Source organism: Amia ocellicauda, chromosome 4, assembly GCF_036373705.1.
Source record: "Amia ocellicauda isolate fAmiCal2 chromosome 4, fAmiCal2.hap1, whole genome shotgun sequence".
Lineage (NCBI taxonomy): Eukaryota > Metazoa > Chordata > Actinopteri > Amiiformes > Amiidae > Amia > Amia ocellicauda.
The window spans coordinates 24,027,285-24,040,198 of NC_089853.1; the positions used below are offsets into that span (position 1 = coordinate 24,027,285).

General features: G+C 37.4%; 1 protein-coding gene across 1 annotated transcript; it reads left to right on the plus strand.

The window, feature by feature from the left end:
* The first annotated feature begins 585 nt into the window (after positions 1–585).
* mthfs (5,10-methenyltetrahydrofolate synthetase (5-formyltetrahydrofolate cyclo-ligase)) lies at positions 586–9,318 on the plus strand. The gene is made up of 3 exons (XM_066701511.1): positions 586–1,021; positions 2,137–2,398; positions 9,075–9,318. The coding sequence occupies exons 1-3, from the start codon at positions 887–889 to the stop codon at positions 9,296–9,298; spliced, it is 621 nt and encodes a 206-aa protein (XP_066557608.1). The 5' UTR covers positions 586–886; the 3' UTR covers positions 9,299–9,318.
* Positions 9,319–12,914: the final 3,596 nt, after the last annotated feature.

Below are 12,914 nucleotides of genomic sequence, written 5' to 3' on the forward strand. Positions count from 1 at the left end.
TATATCATGATGACAAAGCAATGTACGTGCTTTAATCACATCATTGCCATATCCCGATTTGAATATGGTCTGAAGAAGCTCTTTACTAATGCAAAGCTCCGTGTGAACCAGGAAATACAAACAACACTGTGACATAGAATATCATCCATAAATACAATTTTAACAAATAATATTGCAGGGAACTTGATATTCCTTGAATGTGGGTGTTTAATAACACAGTACAAATATTTAAGTACTCACTTTTCAAAACACTGTAATTATTTATTGTTTAGATGTTTATAGTAAAATAGTGCAGCACTGACTTGTCATTACACACTACAGTGAGTGGCCCTACGAAGTACCAATAAAACATCAGCCTGTTATTATCCAGGACCCCAGACCTAATCAACACTAAAATATAAAGTTATACACAATTCACAACTGGAAATGCTAACCTTAATAGAGTACAAAGTCAACCCTAACCCTAGCCCAACCAAAACCTTGATCATATGGACCCTAAACATGATTAGTTTGCAAAAAACAGCCTATAACCAGTCAACATGCAAGCCAGAAACAACCGCCAGTGTAACAGTGGCCACTGCTGCTTCAAAATGTATTTCAAGGACAACCTGCATGCGAAAAGCAGTTATTTCCACGATGAATTAAACAAACAACGTTAAGCTCTTTTTATTTTAGTGTTTTTATTTGTGCAATGTTTAACACAAGCCTGCTGTTGCGCAAGTATTGTCAATAAGTAAAGTACAGATGTCCTAGTCCAATGCAAGAACTAGGATACTGTTGATGTAGCGCAGATTCCCACAGTTCTGCGCGGCTCCACCAATGGGATTCCTGGAATTGTTCAGCTCTGCGCAGAACTGCGGACATCTGCGCTAGAACAACGCGGCTCATGTCAGAGAGAGGATCCAGAAGCATGGCCGCGTTACGGGCAGCCAAACAGACGCTGCGAGGCGACATCAAGAAGAAAATCGCAGCCATAGGGGATCAGGAGAAACTCCGCCAGTCGAGAATAGTTACACAAAAGGTAAGCATGCACGGAAACATGGTGTCGGTTTTGCAACATATCGCGGCAAAGTTGTAAGCCATTGTCTCCAGCATGTAGCTATGCGAAAGCCGACATATGTCCGTTTGATTTCTTCATGTAGATGCAGAAAATGACTTTAATATGACAGAGGAAGATGCATCGTTCACATGCATGGACGGGTAGATGCAATAAAGCAGCGTATTTAAAAAATAAAAATAGATTGAGCAGCAGTTTGTATTGGTGCTCTGTGAAGGCGGATAAACCAACCCCTTCAAGGGGGCGTGTGCAAACTACTGTAACTTATAGAAAAAGCACAGATAAATACCTTCTAATAATATGTACATATATATATATTTGGTGTCAGCCTTTGGTTTAGCTTTATAAAAGTTCTTTCTTGGAGCTATAGATATAATCTAGCATGAAATCAAATAATAGATGTTTAACAAAATAATTAAATACCATATATCTCGTTATGGAAAATTGGTGTCTCACCATTTCACCAATTAAAGCAGAGACGTCTAAAAATATCCGTGTTAAATGTAAAGTAATATTGTAAAGATACATCGTGCCCTCTAGTGGAATTCATGCGTCACTAACAGGGATTCATTGGAAATGCAAATAAACGGTCTGGCAGTGCTGGGTTATACAGATCTGTTAGCACTGGTCTTGAACTACCTTATCTAAAACTGGGTCAGTGAAACCAGCCGTACAAGTCCTAAATCATGGGTTAGGATAATAGAGGATTAGATGTAAGAGTAATGCCAATACTAAGGGATGTCTTAGAAATTGATGTTTGGTGCTAAGATTGCATGTCAGGTATGATTGGAATTATGATTAGTGTAATGCTAAGAGTTGAGTAAAATACATGTTTTGGGTTCTGGTAATGTTACAGTTGAGTGTAGGAGTAAGATTGTGAGCTGAGGTTAAAGTTAGGCTAACAGGGTCATCTAAGGATGTGATTAGGATTAGAGTGGGCTGGGCTAATGTTTAGGTATCATGGTTTTGACATGAGTAGGGTATGGTTTGAAAACTAACATTTTACCTTAAAGATTAGTTTGAACAAGATTTTCAAACAATAAGAGATAATAGATAAGATCTCCCCCCCCCCCCCCCAGCTCATACAGCATCCTAAATACCAGAGCTGCGAGAGGATCGCAGTTTTCCTGAGCATGCACGACGAGGTCCAGACTGAGGAGATCATAGAAGACATCTTCAGGAAGGGCAAGGAGTGTTTCATTCCCAAATACCAGTCCAAAAGCAGCCACATGGACATGTTGAAGCTGACCGCTGCCAAAGACATCCAGTCCCTGCCGATCACATCCTGGAACATCCGCCAGCCAGGAGATGATGAGCAAGTCGAAGAGGCCTTGTCTGCAGGTGTGAGATTTCAGCTCTCCTCCATTGCATCCACTGCACGTGATATTCCTATAGTCTATATGGAAACCTTGAATACAATTGAAGAACACTTGATCTTAAAACTACTAGATAATGTACATTTTGAAAACCATGAAATGTATCTTTAAAATGCCATTTAATATAATCCCTACTCTGTTAAAAAAAAGGAATCCCTTCTGTGATGACCCATTTCTCTAATACACCTATAAATGCCAGATACAGAATAGAGTGTTTGGGGAAGAGGGCAGAGGTTATGACAAAACATTTCTGAATGTGCTAAACACACATTTTATTGTTATTATTTAATTAAACTGGTTGATTTTAGGACTAATAGAGCTATACTGGTCATATCCTTAAAATACATTACACCCCAAAGGTTTGTGTACATGATTGTGTGTTATGATGAGTTGCTACTTTAGTAATTAAGATGTAATGGAAAGTGAAAACTGCATGTGTTATGTCCATACCTGATTATATAGAGAGCCCCTAAACACCCCAGGCTAATGAGGACTGGTTTTATTGTCACTGGTGTATTAAAGCAGGTTTTTATTGATGCCCCATAAAAGTATGACAATTTTCTATGCAATTGTTCTCTGCTCCCTTGGCATTTAGGATTATGGATAATCATTAAAATCAGGAAGTTTCCATTGTAACAGTTGGCTGTTCTGGAATACCCTTTCTACAATATAAGTATACCTTTGATATCCATAAAGTCCAGAACTAAATGGAGAAAATGAACAATAGTTAATTATTTAAAACAATTCCATTAATAATTCCATTCTATTATTATGTTGACTTAAACAAGTTTTGGTCCAAAGACGATCGTCTCACTGTCTACCATTAGATGGTGCTGTAGCACTGTACTAATGTAACATTAGTAATGCTTTCTAACCTATCTTTATACAACCACAATTGTAAATATTGGTGAATTGATAGGGTCAAAGTGCAGGCAGTATTGATGCTTGTTTTTCCTAAACAATAAATAACCCAAACTATATTAGCTTCATTTTTGCTTAGATGATACAATTGATATCTAGGGGGTTTCATTATCATTTAAACATTTTTTCAGTTTGTCAATTCCTTTTGGGAAGTAATTAGTGTTGGAAGAGTGTAAATACAACCGCTGTAAATACAACAAGTGAAAAGTTTAGTAAATAGAGCGTACTTTGATCTTTCAACTGGCAGTATCTGCTAGTTGCCAAAAGTACATTCTTTTTGTCAGAGTCCTGGCTACTGTTTCTGGATACCGTTATTGAGGAATACAGCTATCTGTGTGAACTCTGGAAAAATGTGTTGGCACTAGTATTTACATGAGGGGAAGAAAAGGCAAAAATAGTTTGGCAAGGTAACACACCTCCCAGATCCATGTATACTGTGAAAACTTGATCAAAGTGAAAAGTGCTATCTTCTAACATTGAAGGGATTAAGCAGAATAACTCTCTTGAATGCTTATGTCCACATCTGGGCACGGCTAATCCTAATCCTGTGTTTGCTTTTTAATTTTGAGATTTTGGGCTCCCTCAATTTATGAAGGTCTGGACAGGACTAACAACCTTCCCCATCCCTCTGTTCTGTCCTTTACAGTGAGGGAAAAAAGTATTTGATCCCCTGCTGATTTTGTACGTTTGCCCACTGACAAAGAAATGATCAGTCTATAATTTTAATGGTAGGTGTATTTTAACAGTGAGAGACAGAATAACAACAAAAAAATCCAGAAAAACGCATTTCAAAAAAGTTATAAATTGATTTGCATGTTAATGAGGGAAATAAGTATTTGATCCCCTATCAATCAGCAAGATTTCTGGCTCCCAGGTGTCTTTTATACAGGTAACGACTGATGACAGTGACTGATCATTTCTTTGTCAGTGGGCAAACGTACAAAATCAGCAGGGGATCAAATACTTTTTTCCCTCACTGTACCTGTAGCTCAAAAGTGACCCGCGTATTACAGTGATATTTCATGCCTCCACTCTGCTTAAATATTTCTGAAGATGCCCTGGATGGACTGACTAACTCGGCCCTTTTCTCCTGTACTTTTAGGTGAGCTGCTGAACAAAATTTATTCAGGAGGATATATTTAACTCCTCAGAACAGACTATACTGTGTATGGACTCAGGGCCTCACTAGGGGAGTTCTTCAATATCTTTCAGTTATCTGCAACATCTAAGCTGATTATACAATAAGGCGGCAAGGTGGTAACTCCAGGCAGTGACATGAACAAAGAATTGAATACTTTGCTCTGCAGGGCAGAATAAAATACAGCTGCCTCAGTTCCCCCAGAGTGATTGTGTGTCTGTTGATGTTGCTTAAGAAATATGTTTTAGCAGGACGAACAAGAAAAGCACAGCACAGCAATATGCTATTCTTGCCCAAAGGATTTCAGTTTTTATCTCTTAACCATTGATCTCTTCATCTCTAAGCATATCCTTTTCCCCCCTTTTTCAAAGCCACATATAGGAGATGAGAGAGATGCTCTAGCTAGCACGGGTTTCAAAAGCAGAGCTACAAATGCACACACATGCAGTATATGTTTGGCTCAGCGGATAAATATGGGCCACAGAGGAAGCGGTCATAAAAAATAGCCTCTGCATTTCCTCGTTCACGCTTCAGGATTTTCCCTCATGTCCCGCTCTCACCCCCTCGTTGAATATTCTCCACAACCGGCCTCACTTCACAAAGGACAGAAGGGCGGACATGGCAGAGAATGTGATGTGCAATCGAAGCAGCTGAGACTAGTCTGTAGAGACAGGGGGGGTGGTGGTGGTGAGGCTTTGATTGGAAATAGTCTGATTTGCCACAGATGGTGCTCTTGTGGCCTCGACACGCTGCTCTTGCAGTTTACCTGAACTCACATCCTCCGTTCCACTGAGCATTTGATGCTGAATGATTAGAATAGATGGAGGGAACAGTATTGTTTTATACCCCAGGTTAGACAGGAGCCTTGAAGTGCATTGTGTTGTTTTATTTTCCCCTCTGCTAACAGCCCTTCCTACAAAACACGCCTGTTTTCAGCTTCACTTGATCTTGCCACCTCTGATCGTGCAAGAGAAGATGGCTCTCTTAATTGAGGTGGCGTTGTGTTTTTGTTTTGTTTTGGTAAATAAAAATGGTTGTCTTTAGGAGAAATAGAGATATGTCAACCGGGTGCTAAAATGGAAAAGGTCAACAGTGATTTGTGGTTTGCAGAGAAATATTTTACACTGGTACAAGGCAGTAACATGGATGAATGGGCTGCTAAATGCTGAGTTGTTTGTTGTTTGCCAATGAGTGTTGCTGATGAAGGCATATAACACAAAACATCATGTAGTGTTGCAGTAATAAAACCTGATCCAGGCTCATTGTTTAAGGTCAACAGTAAGCATCTGAATTTGCACCACAGAATTATCCATTAACCACAAGCTGCCTGTTTAGGCACGGTGTGTTTAGTTATTTAATAAATATTGTATTATAGCCTAGTGTCCTCTTTACATTTCTAAAGCCTAAATAGCATTTGTGTACACATACATGCATATAAAGTGTTACGTGATGCATTTATTTTATGTTAGCTAAACTCCAGTTCTGTTTTGTCCTGAAAATGGAAATACAAAGTAGTTTTCATCTTCAGCACAGAAGAAACAGATTGACATTCATGTAATAAAACGACACACACAGAGAATTCACCATAATAAGTGTGCATGTACGGGTTATAACCAAGGCTTTATACCAGACTAGATCCAAAGGGTTCTATGTAAGAAGGTGTTTGAGATTGTAGACAAGGTGACTTCTCTGTGATTCTTAGTGATTGTGTAAATTAATTGAAAATTGTATATATATATATATATATATATATATATATATATATATATATATATATATATATATATATAAAAGTATTTTCATTTTGAATCAAGACCTTAAAGCTAACACCAAGGCCAACATAAATGGCCAATGCTCACCTGCTGAGAGTTAGGAGGTTCTGTACAATTACAGCTACAATTACCTGGAGAAACTGGGCTCACGCTGTGCTGCACAATGGTGGTGTCAAGGCAATTTTATAACCATCCCCAGAGAGTGGGCAATATTTTATTATGCTTTAAAATGATACTGTAATTCTGGAATGGATAATGTATTATAGACATATTTGCAGTTACATACTAACAGGTACAATTATATTTTGGTATTATACTGACAACACAAAGAGTGCCTGTTGTAGAACAGATTGTCAGCAGCAAGTTCGAGCAGCTGAATCATAAGCAGATACTTTGAAATGTGTTTTGTCCTGAGGACAGAATGCAGAGCAGGCCGAAAGGTTATTATTATTTTTCTGAAAGTTAATTAAAACGTTTGATTTCATGCCACACTGCTCCAATTAAATGTCTACAAAGGCTGTTTAAGTTTGTTTTCCTTTTCTGCTGTTCATGAAATAATTCAGGGTTCATTTAAGGATAAGCCAAGTAGGTATGAAAAATCTTCCTAATTATAGCAGTTTCGCTGTAGGAAATGCTTGAGAACGGGGCTTGGAAAGTTCTTGTTTAAACCAGTCCGCAAGTCATATATCTTGTCTCACACAGAAGACACAGATACATAGATTTTTAAAGAGTCTACAACCAACTGGACTCAGTAATGAAGTCCAATGCCATCCAGTTGAAAATTGACAACATGGATTGAGCTTCATTATTTGCTTTAATAACATCTGAAGTTTTCTGTCTGTCTGGTTGGTTTATTTATTTCTTGTCTGGAGTAAGAAGGCTTGACTAATTGAAAACTTCAAACAAAGACTCATACAAGTACATTCTCAGAAGCATCCCCTCCCCTCTGTATGCTATGAAGATACTATAAAGATGGATTTGAAAACTTTTAATGTGTCTGGTTCTTCTGCTGAAGGATTCAATTGCTGAGAAGCAGCGGTATGATTTCACAGTGAGGAGTGCATCTAGGTATTTAGTGGTTGGTTCAGCTGAGTGTCGCTTCACAGAGCCTTGGCATCCATGGCTGTGATTAAGAATGCCTTATGGACTCAAGCTGTTGCTTTTGGTTTTGAGCTTACATTAAGAAGAGATGCAGGTTATGGAAAGTGCCATTAATAAGAACTGACTGACTCCTGCAGCATGTCTTTGTGCCTAATGAAGATTTTAGTAACAAATACTCCTGAGTAATCTGCAAGTACATACAGTATTACAGGTATAAGTGCCTGTGCATTAAGCAGCGAAGTTTAAGCTAGAGTGCTAAATCAAAACCTAATTTGCTTGAGAAATGTTACCTTAGTTTCCTAAATAATTCAGTAGTTTCAAATGCATGTTTATGAGGCCACTTAGCCTTTTAAATATTAAACGCCTCTTACAATGAGAGGAGATTGAGAGGCGCACTCATGATGAGCCAGGATAGGTGAGTTGTCCAATTTTCTATAATTTTTCTTTGGGAAATGAGCAAACGAAGTATTCAGACTCAAACCTGCTTCCCATTCTCTGCATCATAATGTATAATAGCCATTTATTTCAACTGAAATTTCTGTTAATCGCATGAATGATTACTTGTTTTTTAAAACGACCACCATATTACTATTGTAAGCTGCAATTCAGTTGCCCTAGCAGTCCAAGTTATCTTTATGAAAGTGGAAAATATATAAATTATCCATGTTTAGTTATGTAATTATTTCTAAGAAAATATCACTGGATTTATTTTCTAAAAATGTATATCTGAGGGAATGAGTCAAACCAAACATTTCTTCTTCTTTTTGGTTTAATAAAGCAAAGAGCAGACAAAATAATAATAATTAGAAAGTGTTCTAAAAATGAATAGCCCTACACAACTAGCAATAGAACTGAAAATGTCTAATCCTTTTTTATTTTTCTTGGAACAGGCACATTGTCTGTAATCTTAAACTTGCTATACAAATACTTTTTTTAGGGAGTCTTATTATTGCCAATCATTTCCAGTCTTCTGGGTTTGTCACATATTTAATTTCACCTGTCAAGACTTTAATCGAGATTGAATATACAGACCAGACCATATATAAATGAAAACATTATTTGGTCATTCAAACTTGAAATTGGATTTTAGAATTTTTTACAAATGAACAATTTTCAAATAAACTCAAAAGGAGCTTACTGGCCAGATGCATAGGTTAAATTATGATATTAAATCTGAAGTTTGTCTTGATTTTGAGCATAATCAACAGCATAAGCATTATATGCTTTTTAAAATGAAGAACTTCCTGGAAAATTATGTGCAGTAACCTTTTAACGTTTTATTCGTGATACAATTGTTTCCCTAACATTTTTCGCATTGTTAAAAGCTTTGGAAACATTGTATTTATGTAGGGATGTATTTATTTATGTAGTTTTGAAACTGCATTTGAAAAACAATGTCACATTGGTAGAACACTGAAAGACTATTTAGCAGCTCAATTCCCATCAGACCTTGCTCTTGTGTTTTTGAGATTGGTGCAATTGATCCCTCACAGATTCTGTAATAAAAATAGATGCCATGTTTGGAGAGAGAGAGCCCATGCAGCAATATTGTTCATGTCAGAGTTTAGTTTGAGTGCCCGTTTAATTCCTGAAATAAGAAGAAAATTATAAAAACATTTTCTTTTTAGTCTGACTGGAACAGGTCTTATTGAGACGGGGCATGCTTTGTTTACCTTAAAATATGAATATTTATCTTTCCTTTTGCGCAGGAGGACTGGATTTGATTCTCATGCCTGGGCTGGGTTTTGACCGAAATGGCAACCGGCTGGGTCGTGGGAAAGGTTATTATGACACCTACCTGGAGCGCTGCATGAAGCATCCCAAAGGCAAGCCCTACACCATTGGATTAGCTTTCAAAGAGCAGATCTGCGAGGCCATCCCAGTAGGTGACAACGATATAAAAATTGATGAAATCCTGCATGCGGACCAATAAACTTCAGAATCAAAAACCAAGTACTGTTCTCCTAATTGTTCCTGGAAATCTTACAAATAAAGTGCCTTTTGTGTTATTTAGCACCACCACCCCACCCACAGAACGGTCACTGGTTATATAAGAGATAAATTAAACTGTGCACTTAATCTTGGTCTCAGAAAGATGACTGAGGGGGAAAGTAGCTTTAACAGAAAAGCTGGGAATCCATTCCAGAGTTGAGGAAAGGCCACTCCGAGAGTGCTAAATTTCAGGTCCTATAAAGACTTTTACATTTAGGTAATTCTCCTTGACAGTTTTTACACATAGCAGATTGCCTCATATACAAATATATACAAACTTGGAATGACTTCCCAGCCAGGAGTTGAATCTGTGATTAACCCACAGACAGGCAGTAATTTGGTCACGCTCCTCAGTCTGTGAAACACAAGAAACACCCGCAGCTCAAAGGCTGGACGTCATCTAGCTGTGAATCTTTTATAACATTCGCTCACTTCATCACTGTAATTTTTTAATTGTATTTTTTGCCATCATGGTTTCATTTCTCTCTCCCTGATCCAACATCTCTACTTTTCTGGCAGTGGAGGCTGAGTCACTGAACCATAAACAGGTTTGCAGAGACTATTGTTTAAGGTAGACCGTTTCTTTTGAGTATGAGCCATGTATAATTGACTTGCTTGTTTTCATTTCACTTAATTATTCAAGTACAATTAAAGTTGTCCATTATAGTACAGTCAGTGAGTAAAATCTTTAATGGTCTTTGAGTGATTTCTAAAAGTGAGAGACAAAAAGACTCTGATATACAATTTGAAAACAATTGGCTTTGTTTAATTTGCCTCAATTGTTCTCCCTAGATTTAATTTGTTAAAAAAACAAATGACATTAAAAAAATGCACAAGTCTATTCTTTGCATATTATCTATTCATCTTCAGTAATTAGAAAAATGTATTCCAAGTCCAAACAAAGAAAATAAATATACAGAACTGTGCAAAAGTTTTAGGCAGGTATGAAAAAATGCTGTAAAGTAAGAATACTTTCAAAAATAGACATGTTAATAGATTATATTTATCAATTAACTAAATGCAAAGTGAGTGAACAATAAAAATCTACTTCAAATCAATATTTGTTGTGACCACCCTTTGCCTTCAAAACATTGTACTGCTGCAGAATAAATTTGGGGCCAATCAGATGCCTCCCTGATGGTATTGCATGATGGATAAGTATCTGCCTGTACTTCTCAGCTGTGAGGAGACCATTAATTCTGACCAAATCCCCAACTCCATTTGCAGAAATGCAGCCCCAAACTTGCAAAGAACCTCCACCATGCTTCACTGTTGCCTGCAGACACTCATTCGTGTACCGCTCTCCAGCCCTTCGGCGAACAAACTGCCTTCTGCTACAGCCATATATTTCAAATTTTGACTCATCAGTCCAGAGCACCTGCTGCCATTTTTCTGCACCCCAATTCCTGTGTTTTCATGCATAGTTGAGTCGCTTGACCTTGTTGCCACATTGGATGTATGGCTTTTTGGCCACAAGTCTTCCATGAAGGCCACTTCTGACCAGACTTCTCCGGACAGTAGATGGGTGTACCAGGGTCCCACTGTTTTCTGCCAATTCTGAGCTGATGGCACTGCTGGACATCTTCCGATTGCGAAGGGAAGTAAGCATGATGTGTCTTTCATCTGCTGCAGTAAGTTTCCTTGGCCGACCACTGCGTCTGCGGTCCTCAACGTTGCCCGTTTCTTTGTGCCTCTTCAAAAGAGCTTGGATAGCACATCTGGAAACCCCTGTCTGCCTTGAAATGTCTGTCTGGGAGAGACCTTGCTGATGCGGTATAACTACCTTGTGTCTTGTTGCTGTGCTCAGTCTTGCCATGGTGTATGACTTTTGACAATCAAATGTCTTCAGCAGCCTCACCTTGTTAGCTGAGTTTGGCTGTTCCTCACCCAGTTTTATTCCTCCTACACAGCTATTTCTGTTTCAGTTAGTGATTGTGTTTCAAAATTAGCACCTGTTTGGTATAATTGTTTAATGATACACCTGACTATATGCCTACAAAATCCCTGACTTTGTGCAAGTGTACCTAGAAGAATTGATGCTGTTTTGAAGGCAAAGGGTAGTCACACCAAATATGGATTTGATTTAGATTTTTCTTCTGTTCACTCACTTTGCATTAAGTTAATTGATAAATATAATCTATTAACATGTTTATTTTTGAAAGCATTCTTACTTTATAGCATTTTTTCACACCTGCCTAAAACTTTTGCACAGTGCTGTATATATATTTATTTTTGTTTTAATACATTTTAATGAGTGATAATGAGTGTGTGTTTTTAATATGACAGCTCAGAAAGATAAAACCAATCTGTGATTATGATGTTTTTTTGTTTTTTTAACTATATCATTTGAAGATAAAGGCTAGTTTGGATTATGACATGAATGTAAGGTTAAATTAATACACTCATTTCAAAACACCTTTCATACTATATATAAGAGTGGAGACCAGCCATTATATTTTCCCCACTATGTTTGCATGGACAGGTTTTTACATAAAGCTAAGGAATAACATCACACACTGAGCTCTGTGGTGTAAGCATGCTCTATTATGCTAGTTACTTATTTTGTTTTAAATACTCCCATGTCTTAACCAATAGGTGATAGCATGTGATGAGTTTTGTATACACATTTGATTTGCTTATGTAAGGATTATATGTTCTTCAGGAAAATGCATTTCAAATCAAAATCTGCAGTTGTGTGTATCCAGTGAAGGAACTGAAGCTGATTGTGCAAAATGATTAAATTGCTCAATTTGTCTCTTCTTCCTAAGATGGATACCTAATGTCTACACATGCCGCCTTAATTGCACAGTTATTGCGTCCTTTAGAGCCCAATATTTTCTAAGCCCTAGCCCCAACAGAGAGATAGAGTGAGGGGAAGGTAATTTAAATTCTTCACATCAGCACAGTCAAAACCAAAGCAGGATAAAACTCTTCTTGAATTCAGGGAACTTGAACACATATCTTTAGCTGCAAACAATGGCAAATCTACAGGGATTGAGGGTGATGTGGGGTGGGCAATTGTCCCCCCTGGGTTGGAAAATTAATACAATTCTGAAAAGTATCTAAAATAAATCTATGTATCATCAATATATCGTTTCTTCTCAGGAGAACTGTGACACTTTCATTTTCAACTTTACATTGATTTTGTTGTATTACAATTGTTAAAGACTCATTGTTTCTCATCCCCTGATTTTTCTGGCAGCTTTATCTGATTAGTTTATTTTATTTAGTGCTGTTGTACAATTGATTTTCAGAAACACATCTAGGTTGATCTCCAATGTATAGACACAAAATGTGCCCCATGCCAACTCCATTGCATGCATCAGCCTCTTTGCTTATTCTTTTTTTTTAATTATTATGAAGACGTATATATTTTCTGCAGTATAATGCAAATGAAGGATATCAATAATTGTACATTAGACTCACATGCTGAGGGCACAGCACAACTTTTCAGAGAATATACCGCTCTGCTTGCTTTTGGAAATAGCAAAAAACTAATTATATAAAGCGAGGAAAAATTAAATGCTTCATAACAATTTTAAGCACCGGTCTCCTTT